Raw genomic sequence first — 25,619 nt, 5'->3', positions numbered from 1 at the left:
TATATTGATGAAAGCGCAAAGCATGGAAAGAACATGGAATATTCTAACCAACCGCATTAATAAATTGCTTGGAAATCACACAAATCGTGGGTTTGCTTGCTTTTTCCAATGCTCAATGCTTAATTAAGCAAATGAGCCCTAAAGAGGATAGATTCACAATGCCTTCCTGTGAATGACCTAACAAATAAAGTGACTTGATTTTGACATTATCTGTTATGCAGTCCGTCTGTTGGAAACATTCTGTACACCCAGTACTAGCACTGAAAACCATCACTCCTTCTCATTAGATTGCATGCACTGCAATATTGAGAGGAACAGAACCATTAAATGTTTTTAACACGTCACATGTCGAATTTAAAACATTTGTTTTAGTGATCACGTAAACTACTCCTGTAGTCTGGGGGAGGGTCTAATTCATGGAGCACATGACTCAAGTGAATCATATCCTTAGTGATCAGTGCAGACCTCACTTAACCTTTGTCTGCATGAGCACAATCCTGAAAATACATCTCATAATCAGGACTGCACAGAGCCATGGAAGGAATTGAGAGCACTAATACATATGCAGCTACACCTGGCCTGAATCATCTGTATAGGGAACAAACATACATCTATTTCTCAATTCTTAAACCACAGCATATTCAGATACATGAAGACGTATTCAGTAATTTCCGTTATTTTTTGTAAAAATTTCCCATTTTCAGTATCCCCGCAACTGTAGATGGTGGATTTTATATTCCTGCATATTGTCTACTCTGTCCTCTATAACAAGTCTCCTGCACTGGTTCTCACTCCCTGCAGTCACACCCTTGGCTTTGTTCTGTCTATAGAAAGGCGCAGGAGCACAGAGAGTAGGGAGGATTACGGTGCCTGGTAAGTCTGCAGAACTCATGCAGAAACAGTTAACAGGTGTGGGGGGTGGTTACCAGGAACAGAAAGCACTGCAGAATTTTTAGGAGTGAATTTCTACGACCCATGCTAACGGTTTGTAAAAGAAATAAAAAAAAATCCCATGTTGTTTTAAAGCAGCAATCAATTACATGGCAAAATCAACCTGGTTTTGTCATGTAATTGATTGCTGCTTTAAAACAACATGGCAAAACTCTCCCAAAATCTCTCACTTTCTGAAACTCTCACCCTATTACATTTGGCCCTGAATGTTTATGAGGTGGTTTAACAGTGTTATGCATGCAAAAAACACCAGCAACTAAAAACACAATGTGAATGGATGGTGACCCTGGTAATTCTCAGATAACACCTAAATGGGCTAAATTGCTGTCAGCAGCTACGGGCTGTAATTCATTAAAACGAAAAAAAAAAAAAATAAAAAAAAATGCTGCTTTAAAAACCTTTAAGGAATATCCATAGGAATATATATATATGCAGTTATAATGTGCTGTGCTTTTTACTAAGTGCTGCAGAAACGAATCACAAATGTGACCCTAGCCTTACCATCAGTTGTAGTACATACAGTAAATCCACTATGGTGAAGGGGAGACAGAGTAAGCAGGAGAGAATAGTTTACATTTAATAACACATCAAAATGGATGGTTACTTTAGTTCCCCATTGCCATTATATTTATGTGACTGCTACGTAAATATGAATAATAGGTGTAGTTACTGCTACATAGTGACTTAAGCCAGCCATAGACTGCACGGTTAGGGGAGACAACAAAGCAGACGTACGATGGGAGGAGCGATTACCCAATAACCAGAGCACATATAGAACAGACAGGGCCAAACAAAACAGGCAGTTTGAGACGTTTTCAGGCTGTGAGCAATTATCTTTCCATATCAATACACTGGACGGTATCCGGGTGGCTGACAGACAATTCTTAGGTGGACAGTCAATAGGCTGATACTATATGGTCAACACGACGAGCAATGGGTTGACACATGACAATGTCCACGTGAATGTCAAGTTTTTTCTATATTTTTGGGACATTTATAATTTACCAGTTTGAAGTCCAATTGGGAACGTTAAAGAATGACAAGTGAAGAGAGCCACATGAGGGGAGGTGGTACACTTATTGGGGGTCCACATGTGTCGACACTGACACCAAAAAAATAAATGAAACCCATGTTGACATTTTCATTTGTCGACCCATTGCTTGTGTCGACCATGTGCATGTAAACTTAATCATTACATGTGCGCTATACCACACCGAACCATAATAGAATGTTTAGAACAGTAATTTCATCATCAAATCTGTATGCTTATTATTCAGTGTACAGGCAGATTGAGCAGTTACATACAGTATAGCACATTAAAAATCAGCTGCTTGACATTACACATTATCCAGGAGTTGGTGCTAACTTTATATGAGAAAAAAAAACTATTATATGTATTAAATGTACTAGAGAAAATGGACAACAGACGTTCAGCCATGGTGCTAAACTATGAACTTACCATAAAGTGGGGACACACAATGACAAAAACAACTTTTTGACCGAGAAAATGAATGAATGGTCCGTCCAACTTCTTCTCATTACCTATATACTGCACAGCTGCAAATCACAACGCTACAAAATTATAACACAATACTCAGCAAACATCTCCAGCAGATTACCAAGCTTCTACTATCATGGTATACAGTAAGAAAGTCAGGATAAGTGTGTGGAAGATGAGCGGCACCGTGAGTAAGCGGATGTTACACTTCAGAGTCACTCTCTACAATGGGCACTTACTGCATCTCTGACATTCCTGTTACAATGGTTTATAGATGAGATTAATGTTTGTGGATCACGCTAGAAGTGTTGGTGTTGATCATTCATAGACCTCTTTCTATTCCCCCACCTCGTCATTATTCTTATTTAGTTTCTGCAGACTTTCAATACCGCTGTCCCCAAACCATGGTCAGCATGATCACTTTTTGGCTTTTATTCACATTTTGGCTCTTGTAAACCGTAAAGGTCTGGAAACCGCTTTATTTTAGGAAAGGATTTCAATTGTTCTTAGACATGTGTACATAAGGGGTGATTTTTAACTGTTCTGCAGTAGGATAGCAATAGAATAGAGAAAGGATAATGTGCGCCTAGGCTGCCTATGATGGGAAAAAACCAAAGGGGGGGGGGGGGGGGGTGACCCTAGACACCCCAAAAAGACAAGTGAAAGAATAGAGATGGAAAATTCCCTCCACTGGCGCCTATAAATATATGGTATTTAATGACGTTCCTATATCAACTGGAACGGTCCTCTTCTCCAAAAAAATGACATGCATATGAGGTGATATGTAATCCTACGTTACTTTTTGATATAGTAGCGGCTCCTCTTCTCCTATGTCGACTGCTTATGTATGGTTAGGAGAGACACCAGGTCTCGAATCCACATTCGAATTTATACTCGATCCAGTTAAGGTCCCAAAAGAAAATGGAGAAGGGGCATATATGGTGCAATACCACCTTTTATTGAATAAAATACAATGGAAATGTAAATACACAAAGAGAAATAGAAATGGCTAATTACCGGATGGGATGGAGAGACTGAACCAACAGCTCTCAAAAGCGCATGTATACAAAGGATGATGGCCCGGAATCCGTCACCCGATGTTGGCTCCAACCAGTGTAGTAACCAGATCCAATTCAATTTTTTAAAAATCAACACCAAAGTCCTCCAAACGCGTTTTCGGTCATCACTATGACCTTTTTCAAGGAGAATCCAATTAACTATGGACCTAGTCATACTCAAATGAACAGTGCTTTGATGCGCCAAGCAAGCTCCAATAACTGCAATTTGGACAAACAAAAGCCTGGCGGGATTTCTTCTCACATCCTCAAGAGTGTGCAGGCATCAATGACCTATTCTGTACATACAATGCACTGGCGATGTTGTGGTAAGCACTTATATCTATCGTACATACAACTTTACATGAATGTTGATGTGTGCTGGCCGGCCTCCCTTCAGTCAGCGCTATGGTCCAGTGGCAGCAGCTGCTGCTGGCAAGTGCTATGGCGTTTGTGAAGCTATAAGGGGAGAGCTTAGTGCGGAGATGAAACCGTATGCAGTATAAGAGACAGATTGTCTGTTTTTATCTTCTCTGATAGGTGCAACTGTTCTAATAGAAGAGTCCATAATGTTGTTTCTGACTATACAGTATCTATGGTTTCCTTTAAAAACTCACTCACTGTAACCTTATCCATATGCTCCATAATTATGTCAGTCACGTAGAACACTTATCTCACTAAGGACAGACAAACCAGATGGGTGGACCCCACAGCTCACATATAAACCTTTTCTTACAACAAAATTAGCATATCAGTTTGAAAGGGGGAGAGGAGTATACATACAGTAACCGCTCAGTGCCTATAATGCCCCTAATGCCCCTTTCAGACCGCACAAAAAAAACGGTATTTTGCCGATTTTTTACCGTTTTGAAACGGTAATGTGTGCGGTCTGAAAGGTGCAAAGTGATTTTACCGTTTCCAAAAAACTGTTTTTTGGAAACGGTAAAAAAGCAGGGTCCTAACCGTTTCAGGCCCGTTTTTTTTGGTGACAAAAGAGATCTGAAACGGGATTCCTACCCCCCCCCCCCCCCCCCCCCCGGGCAGCGCTAGGGGCAGGGGTTCCCTACAGTGTATGTTATATCAGTGGCGGGGTCCCTGTAGCTACTAGTTCCCATACGCTGCAGGGACCCCGCCACTGATATAACATACACTGCAGGGACGGGACGCGCCCCCCCCTTCCCCCATACACCACCCTGCTGTCAGATGTGGATGCTTACAGACAGCGCAGCCCATGCTTTGATTCCTCCCGAGCCGAGTCCCCGCTGCTGCCGCCCTGGGCGCCCTCCTCAGTCCTCGCTGCCAGCGGTCAGTGCCAGCGGCGACGCGTCCTGTCCTGCAGCCGGTGATGCGCTGCGGCCGCCCTCCCGCATGTCCCTGTGCACATCCCGCAGGGAGCGGTGATAGGAAGCAAGGCTCCTGCTCCTCCCGCACTACTAACGCCTCCTGCAGCTACACCCGGCCGGACGTCTTGTATCAGCAACATGGTAAGGCGGCCGCGGCTCTGTGCATGTGTGCGGCTGGGATGCTGCTATTACAGCAGGCAACGCACCAGGGCTGCTCCCGGGGTTCATGGCTACTGCTGGGATGATGCTAATGGGGGTGCACAGGGCGCCACAGGTCTGCCCCCTCCGTGGCTACAAAGTCTTGGTGGGGACCCTGGGGCTCCTCTGTAAAAATTGATTCATTGGGGGGAGGCTCCCCAGCCTCCCCCCCCCCCCCCCCCCAATAAATTAATCAGTTTTGCCGGAGGACCCGCGGGCAGACGCCCCCCCCCCCCCCCCCCAGTCTGGACCGGCGACAGTGCACAGAGGAGCAGTGTGAGCCGTTTTCACTAGCGCTTTCACACCGCAAACCTGCTTTAGACCAGGTATTTAGATGCGGTGTGAAAGGGGGTAAACTTCCACTGACCCGTTTTAAAAAACTTTTTAAATACCTGGTCTAAAGCAGGTTTTGCGATGTGAAAGCAGCATTAGATGTGTAAGTGGCTATTCGGCATCACTGCTACATTTAATAAAGGAGTGAGTGAATGAATGAATGAATATATGAATGTGTCACGAGTGAATGAACACTGATCTCTAGCCTGTGGAATTATAATGGGATTTGAATGCTTACAGTTACTAACTTAACATGTTCTCCATGTTAGGGGCGTTCTATATAAAAGTACAAATAAGACTCAACTAAAATATAAAGTACACCTTTCAGTCTTTCCGGATACTGTTCTCTTAGGTCTTACTGTAAAATAAAGCACAATGTATACGACTAACAAACTCCTCCAAACAAACAAGTTGAATTAGAATTTGTAGCATGTTGTTTAGGATCTCATGCAGGGTTATACCATCCCTGGTGCAGACAACACACATGCTGCAACAATACATCAGCTGTGGTTGGTAGACTATGGCCATAGGCTTAGCTACATATTAGTAGATCTACTTAGTTTGTGGAGAAAAGTCTGCAAATATGAGAGTAACCGATAACAACAGAAAACCCATTCAACAATGCAAATGTCATGTCATCTTTGTATCGTTTATTGCACAAAAAGCAGCATATAACAAAAATATGAAAGGGATGACAGCGCAGTTTTGACAGGAAAAAAAAAATACTGAGTTGGGGGGATGTCCTCTCTCCGTTTATTTTAGTTTATAGATTTCGGCGGCGGGCACAACAGTCTCTTCCCCCCTCCCCCTTTGGCAGTAGGGGGCTTGTGTTAGGGGCAGACACGTGCAGTTTGCCTACCTGTGGCCCCCGATGAGGTTTCGGGAGCAGGCGTGTGTTGTGCTGATGTTTTCTCGGCCTTCAAGTTGGGGGAGGGTACAGATGTCTTTTCTGGAGCTTTAACTGTGATTTCTGTTTTGTTACCAACACCCTTTAAGACAAATATATTGCAGATTATATGCCGGAAAGATAAACGACCTGAATATTTAAAGAAGCAGTCAGCCAGACAATCCCACCCTCTGTATCAAGTCATCCTGTCCAATGAGGGTCTCTGGAGGAAGATGAACTGTCTGAAAGCTCTAGTTTGTGTATTTGACAGTGTGTTTTGTTTATATGAATTTTAAGGGTCAATCTGTCAGGATCACCGGCAGTTCCTCCTGGGGGAAGTATAAAGCTACTCTCTAAGGGCCAGATGCATCAAGCTTCAAAAAGTGATAAAGTGGAGAGTGATTAACATCCAGCTCATACCTCTAATTTTTTAAACTCAGCCCGAGCTGATTGGCTGGCTTTTTATCACTCTCCATTTTATCACTTTTTGAAGCTTGATACATCTGACCCTACATTTAATAGACCATGATAAAATTATTTAGTGAAAAGGTCATACTACTATACTGAATATTTGCTAGTTCTCGTGTATGTTTCCAAAATAACTGTGGGGTTAGCAATAATTGCATCGGTCTCAACACTAAACCAGTTATCAACGTGGTCCTGCCGTGATGTATGGACAGGGTGTATAAAGGCACAGAAAGAATCCATTGTAGGTCTATAATGGAAGAATTACTGATATATAATAAGCATGAACGTCACATTACCTTGGTTGTGTATATGAATTGATCAAAACCATCAGAAGATGCATTCTGAAGGGCTAAGACGTTTTCTATTTTCACCACAGGTGACATATTGCACTTCTGCAGGTCAATTGTTCCCTTGTGCAATAAAACTGAAGCAGGTAGCGACTTGCGGGCAGCTGCCGTCTTCCATGGAATTTTAGCTGGAGGGGGCTGGGGTGGCGGTTCTTCTTCCTGAACCTGTTTTCTCTGGCTCTGCCTCCGCGTTTCAGGTATAGAGTCTTTAATGTCCTTTGATATTGAAGGCTGTGGAGGAGTTCCCTGCCATACAATAGGAGATGTAGTAACTTCTGGGGGACGGGCAGGTTCTGCCTCACTACTTGACGTGGACCTCCGACTCCTTTTGCTACTTTGTACTGTCTTTTTGTGTTCCGGAGAGCTTTCCGGGTCTACATAGATGAAGGTGTACTGATCAATTCTCTCCTCTCGTGTCATGCACAGGGCCTTCTCAGCATGGGCGATGCCAATCTCCCACTGTATGCGCTCCTTCTGAGGGCGAGGCTTCCGCATCTAAATAAAAATAAAAAACACAAGTTACAGTAATTACTAAATCATTCAATAGATCCAAGGACTACCCAGCCGACCAATAAGAATGAGAGAGAGAGATCTGTTAGACCAGCACTCAGCTGGGTTAATAAGGAAAGTAGTTAGGATGCAGATAAGCAGCAAAAAGGAGCAGCGACACTCCAAGGGTTAAATTCTTCAAACATATATTGAAAAAGACATGAAGAATATGGGTGGATGTTTCAGAGCCCACATTGGCCCTTTTCTCAAGACATACATATCATGCATCAATGAAAAAGCATTAACAGCAATAGAGAACAAATATTACCTATTAAATAGAAGTTCCACTCATGGAGTCCTGCTGCTATATATATATATAGATCTGACAGGAAAAAACAACATCACTCCGGGACTTGTGCAAAATTCTTTATTGTATGACTATGGCGTTCATTTCGGGCACAAAGTCTGTCTTCAGTGCCTGAATGGTTCATGTCCTGAAGACAGGCTTTGTGCCTAAAACACTGTAGGCATACAGTAAAGAATTTTGCATAAGTCCCAGAGTAACGTTGTTTTCCAGGGCGATCTACGTCTCTTGGGCCAGAATACTACAATTTGTTAACCAGCAGGCAGTGCCAGATCTTTTTTTTTTATACAAATACTTGGATCAGTGCTTTTTATTATCTTTATTGCTGACATTGCAAATGGTATAAAAGGGAAAGTACGCTTTTTTGCAGATGCCACAATAGTATGCAATAGGGCAGATACACCAGGAGTGATAAAACAAATTATTGAAGATCTAGGTAGACTAGAGGAATGGTCAAGAGCATGGCAACAACAGTTTAATGCCAAAAAATTTAAAATCATGCACTTGGGTACCGTAGTGAAATCGCAGCTATGTAATTTATTCACTGCTATTTCCCCCCATGGGCGGTGCGATCGCATGCGATTGTATATGGTGTGATTGTAAATGGTGTGATGCCGTTTACTTTAGTATACAGTTGTATGAGATGCAATGAGATTGAGGCACCCCCTCCCCCGAGTATCCATGGCACCCCGAAGCGTGGCAAGCACAGCAAGCCCCGCTAGGGGCGGCGGAACGTGTCATCCAGACCTTTTCATACCCCCACTATCCACGTCGGCTTGGAGTTGATTTTATATAGCGTGGCGAGCCAGAAGCTTGGCGAGCGGACACGGAATACATGTAACGTAATCCGCATCTGCTCGCCACGCTTCGGGCTCGGAGGCTCGCTGCACTCGCCACACTATATAAAATCAACTCCACGCCGACGTGGATAGTGGGGGTATGAAAAGGTCGGGAGGACACGTTCTGCCACGCATTGCATCTCATACAACTGTATAGTAAAGTAAACAGCATCGCACCCTATAGAATCGCATGTGATTTCGCGGTGCGATGCGATCGCACCGGAGGAAAAAAATAGCAGTGAATACATTACATAGGAAAATCACATCGCACGCAAAAACAGCATGCAATGTGATGCGATTTTCTTACGCAGAATCGCCCACTAAGCTATTTGCTTAGTGGGCGCCCTGCTAGGAAACAAGTACCGTATATCCTTACAAAGAAATAAGGCTCAAATAGGGACTGAGGTAACAAAATGGTTTAAAAAGGGTCAGACTAGATGGGCCGAATAAAAAAAAATAGGTATTTTGTGGTGCGCTATCAACAGCTGCTGGCACTGGGTTTGTCGGACCCAAATAACAAGGAAAAACAGGAATGGTGTGCCAGCGCTGGCTGTTTTAAGAAAACAATACGCGGTTCATAATAAAATTATACAAATTTATTAGTAACAACACTTTATAAACAATTTAAAACACTAAAGGTGAATCGCTCTAGATGGTGCTAAAAGCACTATATTTGGGGCAACGTTTGTGCAAATGCAAATAAATGGAAAGTCGGCTGTATATTACCATCCCTTTTTGTGTACAAAAAGGGATGGCAATATACAGCCGACTTTCCATTTATTTGCATTTGCACAAACGTTGCCCCAAATATAGTGCTTTTAGCACCATCTAGAGCGATTCACCTTTAGTGTTTTAAATTGTTTATAAAGTGTTGTTACTAATAAATTTGTATAATTTTATTATGAACCGCGTATTGTTTTCTTAAAACAGCCAGCGCTGGCACACCATTCCTGTTTTTAGATGGGCCGAATGGTTCTTATCTGCTGTAAAATTCTATATTTCTATATAGCTGAATCTCCTTGCAATCTACAGAGTATTAACAGAGGGGGGAATTTATTAAAGCCTGATGAAGTTATAAAGTGGACGGTAATAACGCAGCAGCCAATAAGCTCTTTACTGTCATTTTTCAAACCCAGTCTGTTACTTGACAGTTAGGAGCTGATTGGCTGGTGTATTATCACCGACCTGGTGTATTATCATCACTTCACCAGGCTTAATACACCTGCCCCAGAGAATAACATAAGGAACACTGGGGCAGATGTATTAAGCCTTAACAAGAGATAAATGCAAGGGTGATAAAGAGAGATAAACGTCCAGCCAATCAGCTCCTTACTGACTTTTTTCAAACACAGCCAGTAACATGGCAGTTAGCAGCTGATTGGCTGGATGTTTATCTCTCTTTTTCACCCTTGCATTTATCTCTTGTTAAGGCTTAATACATCTGCCCCGATAATCCTTACAAAGGAACAGAGAGTATTTTCAAACGGTTTATTTATTTCTGGATGGCAGAACATAGATGGAAAAGGAGTAATGTGTACAGTTCATACTATGGGGCCTATTTACGAAGCACTGAAAAGAGTGAGCCAGTGGAGAAGTTGCTCATAGCAAACAATTACTTGCTATGTATAGTTTTATAGAATGCACTTTAAAAAATACCCCTATATCTGGAACATCTATTTAGGTAAAAGCGCTGTTCATTGAACGTTAGAACCAAGCATAAGAAAGCTAGCAATAAATATACCAGTGTGCAAAATTCTCTAAAGATGCGGCTTATGTACTGCAGTATATTGAAACATTCCCATTATAGCCAAGCTCTGGACCTGTGGTGTGGCAATAACAACTGTGCCTTTGCGTAAGGTGGCAGATAACCATGGTTTATTTCACAGGTAAAAAACTAATTAACTAATTGTAAATGGTTTAAAAAAAAAAAAAAAATATATATATATATATATATATATATATATATATATATATAAAAAATATCATTGGATTTGTCTTTACCAATACGTACCTTCAATTTCTCTGATTGGTTAACCACTTTGGCATTGTCTTCAGCCACCAGCTGTTCGAACTGCTTCTGCCCCCGGTATTCCCGTATGCGTTTCTCATGTATCCAGGCTCTCTCCGGCTCATTGCTAAAAAATTGCACATGGTATTCGCGAGCACCTGCCGAAGAGAGAAAGATTACAGCATATTCACTATTGAAATGGGTGTGAATAATTAGGTTAACCAGAGGAAGGTCAACATGTATTAAGGTCAACAGGCCTTAGGTTGACACATGAAAAAAGGTTGACATGGCTTTATGCCGACAGGTTGACAGTCAAAAAGTCGACATGTGTTTTTCACAGGTTTTCTAGTCCCTTGTGTCGACATGGACACCGTATCGCTGCACGCGCCACCTCGCATGGCTTGCTACGCTCCGCACACTATTTTATTCTCCCTCCAAGCCCTAGTGGATGATAGGGAATGAAATACCGCCTGTCGGCACATGTCTGTTCACATGTCTGTGCATATAAGAAGCTACTATTAGAGATGGAAGTGGAGGATGAACTTCATTTATACTAAACGTTAATTGTAAGTTTAGAAGGGAGATCGACATTGAACTTGTCCACATCCACAATCGACATGACAATATCAAAATTGTTAATGTTGACACTTTTTCTCAATGTTATGGATAGGCTTTAGTAAGGGTGAGATAAGAACTCTATGGCAAACTGCATGGTCCACATGCCCAATGTCAACATTCTGAATGTCGATTTCCCATACATGCATTCAAATGTTATTGCGCCTGCAGCCACTAAGATGGAGCCCGATGCAGCTATTCAATTGTAGCTCAGTATAGGGCCGGCTCCAGCTGTCGGTATTTCAGATTGCACCTCTATTGGGTAAATTCATGTGCTTTGCTAGCTGACAGCCATTAGATGTCGCCTGACAGAGCAATTCAAGTGTTGCTTTGTGGAGATGCACAAAGCCATCAGCGCTAATATTATTGTTATAGTGTTCTGTCATTTTGATGGGCTGATAACTAGTACAATGTAAATCTGCATAAATGAGAAGAAATTTACATTTCTTGTCACCCCCCTTATCTACCTGTACATTTGCTACCCTCTCTTTATCTTCCCATCTACCCCATTACCGTACATTTCCTGGGATGCGGTCGTTAGGTCGGCACAAGAAAGGTCAACACTGGAAGGTCGACAGACAGAAGGTCGATAGGGTCCTTAGGTCGACTAGCGGAAGGTCAACAATGCAGAAGGTCGACACGGGAGGGAGAATAGAATAGTCTGCCGAGCGTAGTGAGTGTTTGGAGGGGCTGATGTGCCCAGTGTCCAGAACTAGACGTCTACATCTAGACGCCTTAAAAAATACGTGTTGACCTTCTGCTTTGTTGACCTTCCACCGGTCGACCTATGGACCCTACCAACCGTCCGTTGTCGACCGAATGGATCAATACCCCATTTCCTACCCTCTCCATGTCTTATCTTCCAATGTATCTCAATGACACACATTTCCTACCATATCGTTATAATCCCACCTACCTCCCTGTCATTAATTTCCTTCCCCATCTTACCACATTGCCATACATTTCCTGCCCACTGCTGATCTTCCCACCTACCTCACTGCCACTCCTTATCCCCCATTTACCTCATTGAAATCAATTTCCTGCCCATGGCTCTCATCTTCTCACATAACTCATTGCCATGTATTTCCTATCCGCTGCTTATCTTCAAACCCACATCTGCTTTTTGGCCTGTACCCCAAACACCCTTTTCACATAACCAAAACAACTGAAAGAAATCTATAGAATGATAAATCGAATCAATGGAAACAACAGCCCACAATGCATCACTTCTCTTGTAGAGCACACTTTCTTGGTGTAGATTCTGCATACTATTGAGCACAGTGCTGCCCATGCACATATTACATACATAAAACGGTTTACCTCTGGCATTGATTTTGCTGTGGACGTGAAGTTGCGGGTCACAGGACACCATACAGGGCCACCATGGATAGGACGCCACTTTAGACCAAACCAAGTCACCCACTTGAAACCAGGTCACAGTCCTAACCTCGGAGGGGAGCGGAGAGATGGGCAAGTGCTGCTCGGCCTGGAAACATAAGAACATTACAAATATTAACATTTTCTTTTTATAAATTGAAATTGTCAGCTTATTTTATTATTTTATTAATATTAATTTTAATTTAACAATTAATGGAGGTACCTGGAAACTGAGAGGATCCTGCAGGGATTGGCCATGGGAATAGACCACTTGGCTGGGTCTGTGTTGTGGGCCAGAGCCAGACTGTGGGGGTATTCAATACCGGGTCACGACCCTCGCCTGTTCTCGGCTGATATTCGGCAGGCGGGATTCCATGTCCCGCCTGCCGAGCACGAAAAGGGGGCGCGTCTGCGAGAAACAGCCTTGGATCATCGAGATACGGCCGTGAGCTCCACAATCCACGGGCGCTCTTGGCAAAATGGGTCCAACTGCTTTTAAAGTCGGGTCCCTTCTGCCGAGATGCCTCTTCAACGCCGTCGGGAAAGACAGCATTGAATAGAAACCAGCCGTTATTTCCCCCGTCAAAAATAGCGGCAGGGGGTGGAATACCCAATGTGTGTGCAGTGTGATGTTGGCTAATAAGGCATGTTGTGCGACTGTTGGTTTTGGTGTAAAATGGAAGTAGTGCTCTTCTTTCACTTTAACAAGTAGCCTGGTAGCAGGTAAAAAAGCCCTGGACACCTACAATGCCTAACTGGCGCATCACCATAGACAAATATGAGCACAATCTACATTACAGAGCACACTAACTGGAGACACAGTGCAATCAGTGGGGTCTACAGGCATCAAACCTTTATATGTCCCACCCAACAGCTCGATTCAAGGCATCCACTGCAGTACTACTGTCATCAGAGATCGCACCGTGTGTGGGCACCATTACTCTATGCCCACATGGATCGTGAACGACATTGTAGGGATCTGCATTTTGGCCATGTTGGCATAATGAATGTCAGCATTTTGAACAAGTGGTATTTTGACTGTTGGTATTTTAACTGCATCCCATTTGGGCCCAAAATGACATTTGCTAAGTGGTCAGCAGAGTGACCTGTGTGCATTATTACGTGTCCCCAGCTTTCACTCTGAACTCATTGTGGTCTCAATGACGTTCTACATGAGGGAGAGCGAAGCTTTGTGCACATGCAATTAGACAGCCACACTACAAATCCGCGAAAGGATTGGATCAGATGCCAAGTGCCCATAAACAGAGCGGTGTCCCCGTGTGATGCGTGCTCCCGCGCACATCGCATCAAACAACACAAAAAGTATGTGCAGCCCGCACTTTCCTACTAGATAGCATGGCATCTAGTACAAAATGCTCGCTGCTGTAGCAGATCGCATGCTTTTGTAGTAGATGCGATCTAATGAAAATGTACGGAGCACAACGCTCATGCTGCAGCCGCCTAGAGTTCTATAGAGACACCTATAATACATCCCAGAAATGGTTGTGACGCCCCTACACTTGATTTACCTCGCCCTGATTACCTCCCCAAATGGTCGTCAATCCCTTTACACATAAATCCTCTATCGAAGCGCTTTCTCAAGACCAATGAAATATGTGCAGTGCGACTTAGACTCATGCGGTGGCCAGAAATCACTCCACTGAGTAGAACACTGGCGCAGTGCCCATCCCTGCATAAGGCCCATAACTGTAGAGGTGAAGAGAGGTTTTAGAATACCAAAAACTATGGTCATGATCTTGATATACCAGCATAAGTCTGACACAAAGGGAAATATGATAGGACAGGCAAGGCAACCACGTCCGTTTCATGTCAACAAAACATCCAACCAAGAGAGTCAAGGCTGTAATCATATCATTTAGAAATCACATTGTCCAGAACCAATGGACATTCAGTATTGGTGCGTACACACGGGGGCGATTTTGTATAATATCGCGGGCAATATGGTCGCTAAGCGACCATATTGCCCGCAATGGGAGTGTGCACTGGCGATATATCGCCGGGTGCGCGCTCCCGTTTTTACCCCTGTAGTGATCGCAGGAACATGCTTCTGCCAGCTGATTACCACTGCCGGGCTCCCCCGGCAGTTTATTTTTCTTCAGCGACCATCTCTGGTCGCTGATGAAAGGAGAAACTGAGCAATATATCTCCCCCGTGTGTACGGAACTTATGAGAACAGATCTCTGGTTACACGCTATACAATATATTATCAATCGTGTGATCCATGATGGAAGGACCATCACAGTGTTCACCACCCAATCCATGCTATTCAGGAATGGTCTTTCCACATCTTCCCATATGATGTGCTGCATGTCAGAAGGGACAAAGCAAGGTAGCATTACCCCTGTAACAGTCTCATCACGTGGGGGATTGTGCTGCATGTATATAGACACCATATATCATCACATCATATTGAACAGTCGCTAGATGGAGATGTCATTCGGGCCTGTGTCCAGCTTAAGAGAGATAGCAGTTCATTGCGTATAAGCATCAGCTGTGGCCCAATACTCAAGACAATATTTTGGAAGATTTGTCATTTTGAGCCAAATTCAAATGAAAAATCTGACACAGTCTAGTGTGTACATAATATTGCACATTCCTGTGCGTTTATCACATCTTCCGATCTGGAAGATCTGAAGATATTTTCAACAACAACAACATGCTCCTGGATGTGGCCACTGAACAATATATTGTTCACCAAGTACAGCTAATCAACATAACTTTTTGTGTGATTGGCCACAATCCACGTCTGTCTGGTGTGTACCGAGCATAAGAAACTATATGCCATTAGGTTGTGTATTGCCCAGATGCACCCAGGAGTGATGCCCTGGATGTGTATCTGCCAGCTTTCAGAGGCTGTGACAAAAAACGGTTTAAGATTACTTTTCCATTTAAATAGTCTACATGAAAATGTTAAAAGGGGTGGCCAGATGGGTTGCCTGCAGGCTAGCATCAAGGAATTACCACTTATAGAAACATAGAATGTGACTGTAGATAATAACCATTTGACCCATCTAGTCTGCCATCTTTTTTTTTTTTACCATATTGTTACCTCAACCCCTATTTGACCCTTATTTCTTTGTAAGGATACCCCCTTATGTTTAAATTATGTCTATCTTTAAATTGCTTTACGGTCTTAAGGACCCCATACAATAGGGTGATTTAAGTGCAATCTAGACACTTTTCATGCGATTATGGCAATCAATCTAATTAAAAAGGGCCCAAATTGCGTGAATGACAGCAGGTCTGATGCGATGCACTATCCCGTGCACATCACACCAGAGTCTGCGAGTCGCATTGGCTGCTGAAGCAATCTGCAAGATTGCTTCTGAGCTGGGCAGGCTTGGCTGGGATCGCATGCACACTTAAGCCACACCTTCTTGGGTGGCTCAAAAGCGGATTGTGGGTGACTTCTCTGAGGGGAGATGTTGCCTAGTGCATGCCCAGTTTAGCCTCTACCACCTCTGATAGGAGGCTATACCACTTTTCTTCTAGCCTTTCTATAAAGTAATATTTCCTCAAATTTCCCCTAAACCTCCCACCCTTTAGATTTGTCTCACACATCTCCTTCCCTACGAGAACTGAGGGACAGATTTATTAAGCTCGGTGAAGTGATAAAGTGTCTGGTTTTTATCACCGGCCAATCAGCTCCTAACTGTGAAGTTACAGGCTGGGTTTGAGAAATGATAGGAGCTGATTGGCCGGTGATAAAGTACCTGCCACTTTATCATTTCACCGAGCTTAATAAATCTACCCCTATGTTCCACAGCCCTGTGTGTTCTCGTTGGGAAGGAGATGTGCAAGACAAACATGAAGTAGTCCCCCTCTAACCGTCTCTCTCATTTTTATGAAATGCAATGAATACCAGTAGGATTAACTAATTACAACATATAAGTTAGTGGTGTTAATGTTTATGAGGGACATCATGGTGGCACAGTGATCAGCACTGGGGGCTGAGGCCCTTATTCTAGTTCACTCTGACAAAATCCTTCTTAGATGGACAAAACCAGGTGCACTGCAGGGGGCAGATTTAAAATGTGCATAGAGAATTAGATTTGGGTGAGTCATTTTGTTTCTGTGCAGGGTAAATACTGGCTGTTTTATTTTTACACTGCAATATAGATCTCACTTTGAAGTAAAACCCCACCCAAATCTAATTCTCTCTGCACAAGTAACACCTGCCTCACCTGCAGTGCACATGGTTTTGTTCATCTAAGAAGGATTTTGACAGAAAGAGTGAACTAGAATAAGGGCCTGATTCAATTCCCACCAGGTATCTATTTCTGTGGACACTGTGTCCTCCTTGTGTTCTGCATAGCTTTCCTCCAGGTATTACTCCCACAAAGTTCATACTGGTAGGTTCATTGACTTTGATCAAAAAAAATGGGACTGTAAGCTCCAATGGGTTGATTCAGCAACTGATTGCCTTCCAAGATTGTGGCTTCACCCTTTGCAGAAATCTGCCTCTGAGATATTATCCCAAGCCCAATAAAACTACCACCCAGCTATCCTTTAGACATGCCCAGAAGACTCATCTTCTCACTCAAGACTCATCTTCTCACTATCCCTCCGTTGAATAGCCCAACCTCTGCTTCCCCCTCAAGCATCACAGGGAGGGTCCTGCAAAGCATTTTCTACATAACAAATATGTTCTTTATGTTATTGTCTGTCCTTTATGTTGCTTTTATGCCATCTGTTGTGTTTAATACCAGTAAAAGCACTACAGAACCCTTGTGGTGCCATTTAACTATAATAATAATACTACATATAAAAATATATATATATATAAAAAAAAAATATATATATATATATATATATATATATATATATATATATATATATATACACACATATACATACATACATACAGTACATACATACACACACACAATTACATGTAAATGGGTCCACCTATATACAAAGTATACCTTGATTTTCTTACTTTACTAAAACTCTTATCCACATAATAAAATTTGACGATTTAATTTATTTTATTAATGTATGTTCCCCATTTGTTTTTATCTTTCTTGCAAAAGAAAGTGTGCTATGATGCAGTTAAAGGAATTTAGATGGCAGGGAAATGTGATTGGACGCAGAAGCTCTCACTTAATTTTCAGGAACCAGGTGAGGACATCAGACAAAATCTTTATTTAAAAAAAACAACAAACCACAACAGGTAATCAAATAAACTGAATGCATCAGTAAATATGCACAACCAACACCATGTTTTTAAAACACACAATTTATGCCCATAAGGAGAAAGTCTATTTGAGAATTCAACGTCTATAAAATGCATTTCTAAAATGTAAAAAAAATAAAATAAAAAAAATGTACTAAAAGGACCACGAAGGGTGTTCTGACGAAGCAATTCAACTGTTGCTCTGCTCTGGTGCAAATGTTGCAGGGAAAACATTTCTGCTGGCAGCCTCATGCGGTGGTGAGCAGAAACATGTGGAAACTATGGTTTGAGAGCACCAACCAGGATGGATTTAGTTGCTATATGCCGATAAGCCTGATCTAATTGGGCATGATAACTAATGGACAGCTGGATCAATTGAATTTGCCCACTGGATGCTCAGAAGTATTGCAGTTATAAAAGATTTATATCGCCTCCTAGACACCCCAAATAATAGACACTAAAAATTATGTTTGCACCATATTTTTCTACAAGGGGATGTTGTTTGTATTCATGATTTGTATTATGGTGTTCTGAGGTACTGAAGACTTAAAGATTTCCGTAATCATTTTTCAAATTGGACCTTTTTATTCATGGGTGATTACTGATTAATATTTTTAAAGTGAGGTATTCTTTAACTGACTGGTTAAATGGTTGTCCACAGGAAAGTAGAGTATTGCCATGGGATTATACTTTCCAAGTGGAATGATCAGTGTATTCAATTACTTCCTAAAAATGCCAATGGGCAGATAATGCAGCATGTATTTTATAATGAGAACAGATACATAAATAAATAACACCTTCTGCAGAGAAATTCATCAATTTTTAAAAGAAAAATTCTATACGTGGATGTAAAGTGTTACATTTATCACATGCAGGGAGAAATTTACTAAGATGGGAATAGGACTTCACATGTGATGCTGCTATGGGCAGCCAATCAGAATCTACTTCTTATTTATTTAGCACCCTCTAGAACAGGCATGCCCAAACTGTGGCCCTCCAGCTGTTGTGAAACTACACATCCCAGCATGCCTTGCCACCATTTTGTTATTAGGGAGTGTTAAAACTATGGTAAGGCATGCTGGGATGTGTAGTTTCACAACAGATGGAGGGCCAGTTTGGACATGCCTGCTCTAGATAGAAGACAGGATTTGATTGGTTGCCCATGGCAACATTACATGTGAAGTCTTATTCCGATCTTAGTTAATTTCCCCCACATGGTTCTCTAAAGGCCATAATAAAACTAATATAAGTGGGAGTCAACATGCACCAAATAATCCCTGAGAGATGTCACATTGCCAGTCTTTAGTGGAAAAAGAACAGTCAAGGTTGTAATCTTGGTACAGAAAGTTTATTGGCGACCTTCCTGATAGCATAAGAGCATAAGAATCATAGGAATAATAAGACATTGACCCATGGTTTTAAAAGTAGTTGTGGATAGATAAGTTACTTGATGAAAAACATCTTCTGTGATCTCATTGTGCAATAAACTGGGTTATGATTTGTTTTTTTGTTTATTTCCTTCTCATTGACCGTGGATGTAGTGCTTCTAGGCTCCGGTCCAAGGAGTCCTAAAGCTAGAAATGAGATTTTTTTTTTTTTGAGGACAGGCCCATAGTTCTGCCTCTGCAATTTCCCAATATCTGTGCTACAAATTAGCTTTTGCTTTTTTTTTTTTTGCAATACTACACTGAATTAACATACTGGGCATTTTACATATTCAAGGGTTTTGTTTTTAGTTTTGTGTTGTTTTTTTGCCAATAGAGCACACCAAACAGAGCTATTCAATTGTAGCTCAGTTTGGGCGCATCTGGCTGCCCGCGCCGGCATTTCAGCTTGCACCTCCCAGAGTGAGAGTAAGTTGTGTTAAAAAATAGACCTAATATTTAATAAATGCCTGGGAATGCTAGGTAGGTGTTTTGATATTACAGGGTCGTACGAACACTTATTCTGTGGGCGGTGTTAAATTCTGCTGCGCCCAATCTCCTGTCTAAAGAATTGCTTTTTTCCACAACAGAAAGTGTCAGGATTACCCATGCATAGGCCTTTATTCAGAACTGATCGCAGTACAAATTTGTTTGGAAAAAGGGACAAAACCATGTGCACTGCAGTCGGGGGGGGGGGGGAAGAGAGATGTAACATGTGCAGAGTTAGTTTTGTGTGTTATTTTGTTTCTGTGCAGGGTAAATACTGGCTGCATTATTTTTACACTGCAATTTAGATTTCAGTTTCAACACACCCCACCCAAATGTAACTCTATCTGCACATGTTACATCTGCCCCGCCTGCAGTGCACATGGTTTTGCCCATTTTCCAAACAAATTTGTACTGCAATCAGATCTCAATAGGGGCCATAGTGGCCAAGCCCTTCCAAACTAAATGATTGCGGTGTCACAGCTTTGCCTGATGTTGGATGCACACAGCGGGAGCTCTTAATGGAATGGTTCTAATTCTAAAGTCCTTTTTTGAAATTCTATCCATTCTTTCTGTGAATCTGTTGTGGAAATAATATACACCTTACGGCAGATTCTAGTGATTCAATTACTACCACAGAAGTTGATTATTCTATTTGGGCCCTATTTTATGTTCCTGTAATATGGGATTACCACGCATGCTTTAAGAAATTAATTTCTCTATCTAACCCTGATGTCAGTAACTGACAAAACGCGTAGAGTTAGCAGTATTTTTTTCTTATACATGCTGCACATCATGAACATGAACGTTAAAAACATGGCAGCTTTGGCAGATTCAGCTTTTAAAAAAAAGTGGCAAAAACGGCTGCATTGAATAAGTGTGTACTGATATTTTCGCCTGTCGAAACTATCGGCACAGATAAACATTATAGGATTCTAATCTGTTGATTAGTATTATAACCTTTTATTGCTAAATGGTCATTGATCAGCTCCGGTCACGACACAAGATGCACTTTCTTTATTCCTAGGTTGTTTGCCTTGTTTTACAAATTGCTTTACCACAATGCTCCGCCTTTGGCCCCTAGCTGTGAAATTGGTCAGGTAATTAAGGTCATGAAGTTTCAGAATCGTATAACAAGTATTTATTTATTTATTATTTACAGGTTCTTATATAGTATTTATTTTTTTACAAATTGAAATATTAAAAGGAGCAGATTCATATTCTCATCAGAGAAATAAGCCGGAAACAGCAGCCAAGAGACATGAGGCCCGCAAATTTTAAACATCCCACGGGGAAGGAACAAAATCCTAACTAGAAAATTATCTGTGTAAAGTTTGTACTGGATTGCCGTTTGTGAGATGAAGGTTAGGTTAGCTGGATTATAATGAGTGTGTGTGTGTTGAATAAACACTAAAAGAGGAGATGTATTAAAGCTTGGAGAGAGATAGAGTAGCAACCAATCTGCTCCTGTGCCATTTGTCAGGGTAAAATCCTGCCCAATGCAAGTCTGTGAATTAGCTGCAAATCCATTCACAAGCTTATCGCCATTGAATGATTTTCCAGTGTGTGGAGTAGCCATGTTTTTGTTCCAACCAGCCAGATCTGAAGATAAATCTTACTAGTGTATGGGCACCTTTTCTCATTATGACAGCAATTGCTAACTCACCCCCACTTGATCATCACTTTCCATTTTCACTTTCTTTAGAAAATTGTGTTCTAAGGGGGGAATTCAATTGCTGCTCGCCCCAGCTGCCCTTAGATTGCACCCAATGGAGCAATTCAATTGAGTTGAGTGCCCATTCAGCCGCAGTCGGGTTAGACACATTTCAGTTCACAGCCTCCTAAAGCAGGGCTGGGCAATTGTGGCCCTCCAGATGTTGATGAACTAAACATCCCAGGATTCTTTGCATTAGTTTTGCTATTTGGTCATGCTGAAACTAATGCAAGGCATACTGGGATGTGTAGTTCATCAACATCTGGAGGGCCGCAATTGCCCAGCCCTGTCCTAAAGTGTTAGCTGAAATGTGGTAACATAATGGTTTGCGTGCTCAAACTACCTAATCTGGATGGCAGAGTGTGGACAGACATCTTGGTAATATGAGAAGAGTGGAGCAAATGTACCTTATTAGTGATGAATTTATTAAATGGGTGGGCTTTTCCTAAAATTGATATGGCAGTAGCCGAAATAACCACTAGGACCACTATTCCCTTGGAAGACAGTGCTACTTTTAAGGACCATATGGATAAGAAAATGGAGAGTGCATTTAAGTGGTTACATATCTCTAATTCAATGACTTTGAAGTCTGGGATAGCAGTCACCTCAGTATTTAGGGCTCCCAGGTTGTAGTGTTCATCGTTACAGAATGACTTACAAGAGAGAATATATGTAAAAGTTTATCCTCTATTCAAATCACTAGTGATTAGGTTTGTGAGGCATCGTTGGATGTTAAGACTTATCAGCTAAATCTTTAACTTCTGGCATCTTGGCCAGGAGGGCCTTGTGGTTCAGGTCTTAGGGCAGTATTCAATGTGAAAGTTCTCCGTGCATGGAGAGCGTTTTATTTCGCTCTCCATGCACTCTCCATGTTCCGGAGCCTCCTGCTCCCACTATTCAATGTTTTGAAGACTCGCCGCCACTCGCGGCGAGTCTTAACCCCTGCAGCGGACGAGCGTCCGCGGCAGGGAGCCGGAAGCAGCCAGAGAGATTAAAGTCTCCCTGGCTGCTCCAGAGGACTGTGGAGGGGAGTTCTCCGGAACCCAGGCAGCACAGGCTGCCCCCCCCCCCCCCCCCCTATAGCCAGCGGGTGACCCAGTATTCACTGCACCCGATCGTGCATATTAACGATGGGGTGCAGTGAATATATGAATATCTAATGAGCGGCTCGAGCGCTCCGGCGCCCCCTGCTGGCTGCACTGTGTAAAAAAACAAAAAAAAAATTAAAAAAAAAAATATTTTTTTAAATTAAATATATATTCATGTGCTATAAGCACATGAATAAAAATAACATGCCCCTTCACAGAAAAAAAAAAAACCTTTTAGTTTAAAAGTTCACATTCCAGCTCTCCATCAAAAGATGGAGAATTTCTACACGGAGAGAGACGGCGAAAATCACTTAGAAAGACGGAGAATATTTCACATTGAATAGGGTTGCTCGCTTTTGGAGAGCAAAATGCTCCGTCCAAGGCGAACAAAGCACAAATTCTCCACAAAACACGGAGAACTTTTCTGATTGAATACTGCCCATAGGCAGTATATTCCCATTCCAAGGGGAGACACTGTGCTGCCCTATCAAGAATCCTTTTTATTTGTCAGTAAGCTGGATTTATTGATCCATAGGACGTGATGAGTTCCTTCAGGCAACAATTTAGGCAGGCTAGGTCATATAGACTTGGTAGGCCTAGGATAGATTTCATCCCAATATGTCTAGATCCTGAAGGGGAGGTCAGAGACAATGACAATGTCTGGTGAAGTCGCAGGAAGAATATCAAGATTTGCAAGTTCATGGATAAAAAGTGTCCAAGAGAAATGAGTCCTAAGGATAATTACAGAATGACACCAGTTAAATTTTCTCAGCAACCCAAGGACAGACAAATTTGTGAAGTCGAGACTACCAAGTCTGGATATAGAGGTTTCAACACTACTTAAGAATCTGAGCAACTTAATCCACTCTGGAGCAGTAGAATGAGTCCCAAAGTTGAAAGATAAAAAAGGCGTTTTCTCCCGCCTGTTCATGTGCCAAAAGCTTCAGGGGGTTTCAGAACAATTTTGGAATTCAGAAGCTTAAACAAAAGAATAGGGAAAATAACGTTTTGGATGGAAACTTCGGTACTTGTGTCCTTTCATGGCGACAGTAATGCCGTCAGCATAGCGTTCCTGTCGGAATCAACGTAGTGTTCCTGCGGCCGCTTCATCGTCCCTGGCGCTGGCTGCAGCCTTGAAACTACACAATTAACTACCGAACTGTTGCCACGAACTGCATCTCTGTCCCCGGAAAGCCTACTCAGCGCCTCTCTTACACCGCCGGCGCCAGCATGATCCCCTCTCTTTGGCGGAGAGGGGATCATGCTGGCTCCGGCAGAGAGGCGCTCCATCTGTTTGACACGCAGGAGCATCTCAGAGGCTCCAACAATCAGACGCTCCTGCGTATGAGTAGCTATTACAGCAGGGTTTTGTAGCGCCTTAAGGGTTTTGTAGCACCTCTTCAAACCCCCACTATCCACGGCAGCCCGCAGTGTGGAGAGCACCGTGAGGGGACGCGTTACGCGTCCTCCCAACCTTTTCATACCCCCACTATCCAAGTCGGCGTAGAGTTGATTTTATGCAGTGTGGCTAGCGCAGCGAGCGGATGCAGATTACCTTACATGTAATCCGCTGCTCTCAACACACTACATAAAATCAACTCCACACCGACGTGGATAGTGGGGGTATGAAAAGGTCGGGAGGACGGGTAATGCGTCCGCTCGCCACGCTTCAGGCTGCCGTGGATAGTGGGGGTTTGAAAAAGCACTACAGAACCCCTATCCCTGTAGGCAGGGTTGCTGTACCCTGCCGTATTAGCTACTCAGACGCAGTAGCGTCTCATTGCTGGAGTGTCTAAGATGCTCCTGCGTGTCAAACAGATGGAGCGCCTCTCCGCCGGCGCCAGCATGATCCCTTCTCTGCCAAAGAGAGAGGATCTTGCTGGCGCCGGCGGTGTGAGAGGTGCGGAGTAGGCTTGCCTTGGATGCCGGGGACAGAGATGCAGTTCCTGGCAACAGTACGGTAGTTACTTGTGTAGTTTTACAGCAGCAGCTTAGGCTGCCGCCGTGAAAATACACAAGTAAGGCAGCCATTGGGCTACGCTAATAGCGTAGCTTCAAACGTATCGTAAGTTGCCGCCGTGAATAGGAGGTTTCAAAAGCAACAGATTCAACTAGTTCTGGCACTGAGGCTATTGGGCATGATGGTGTCGACCATTGGAATCATCCCTTCGGCTAGATGGAGAATGAATGAGTTCCAGTGAGATCTGCTCAAGCATTTCAGACAACGAACGTCTTTAAACTATTGGTTAAGCGTATAGGCCTCGGCAAAACAGCCCCTGTCATGGTGGGGAGGCGGTCAGCTCTGTGTAAAAAATTCCCCATTGGTGGAACCGCAATTCAAAGTTCTTACAAAAGACATGTATGGCTGGGGAGCTCATCTGTTGCTCAAGAGTTGTTATGGGTTTTGGTCCCCTAGAGCAGTGGTTCCCAACCCTGGTCCTCAAGTACCCCCAACAGTGCACGTTTTCCAGGTCACCCGGCAGGTGCACTTATTATTCAGGCACATTTGAATAGCTCCACATGTGGAGCTAATTATAGCACTTGTGATTCTGTGTGGAGACCTGCAAAACATGCACTGTTGGGGGTACTTGAGGACCAGGGTTGGGAACCACTGCCCTAGAGAGAAAACTTTCTTCAAATATAAAGAAAATTAGAGCAGTCTGGCTAGCAATATGCTATTTTCGGAAGTATATCGTTGGAAGGCATCTGAAAATCTTTTCAGACAATAGGTCAGTAGTGGTGTATATCAAACAAAAATGTGGAACCTAAAAGTTCAGCTATCATGAGGGAAGCGGAGTGCATTGTCGACTGGGCAGAAAGTCATGTACATCTCTGGTAGCATTGCATGTTCCGGGGAAATACAATGTGGTTGCGGACTATTTCAGCAGGAACATGGTATGTCCAGAAGAGTGGGCATTAGAAGATTATGTATTCCAAAT

The 25,619-nt window shown here is 42.8% G+C and overlaps 1 protein-coding gene across 6 annotated transcripts in view; it reads right to left on the bottom strand.

Moving 5' to 3' along the window:
• Positions 1 to 25,619, bottom strand: part of NSD3 (nuclear receptor binding SET domain protein 3) — a 102,290-nt gene that overhangs the window by 59,511 nt on the left and 17,160 nt on the right. For all 6 annotated transcript variants that reach the window (XM_083185000.1, XM_083185001.1, XM_083185002.1 and 3 more), the window contains exons 3-6: positions 12,715 to 12,880; positions 10,783 to 10,937; positions 7,029 to 7,574; positions 6,238 to 6,367 (exon numbers count right to left, since the gene is read on the bottom strand). In XM_083185000.1, coding sequence (XP_083041126.1) covers positions 6,238 to 6,367; positions 7,029 to 7,574; positions 10,783 to 10,937; positions 12,715 to 12,880 — 997 coding nt within the window. The remainder of the gene's footprint in view (positions 1 to 6,237; positions 6,368 to 7,028; positions 7,575 to 10,782; positions 10,938 to 12,714; positions 12,881 to 25,619) is intronic.

This window comes from Crinia signifera, chromosome 4, assembly GCF_055691185.1.
Source record: "Crinia signifera chromosome 4, ASM5569118v1, whole genome shotgun sequence".
In the NCBI taxonomy this organism is placed as follows: domain Eukaryota; kingdom Metazoa; phylum Chordata; class Amphibia; order Anura; family Myobatrachidae; genus Crinia; species Crinia signifera.
The sequence above is the reverse complement of the archived record's forward strand: the minus strand, read 5'-3'. Positions and strand labels throughout refer to the sequence as shown.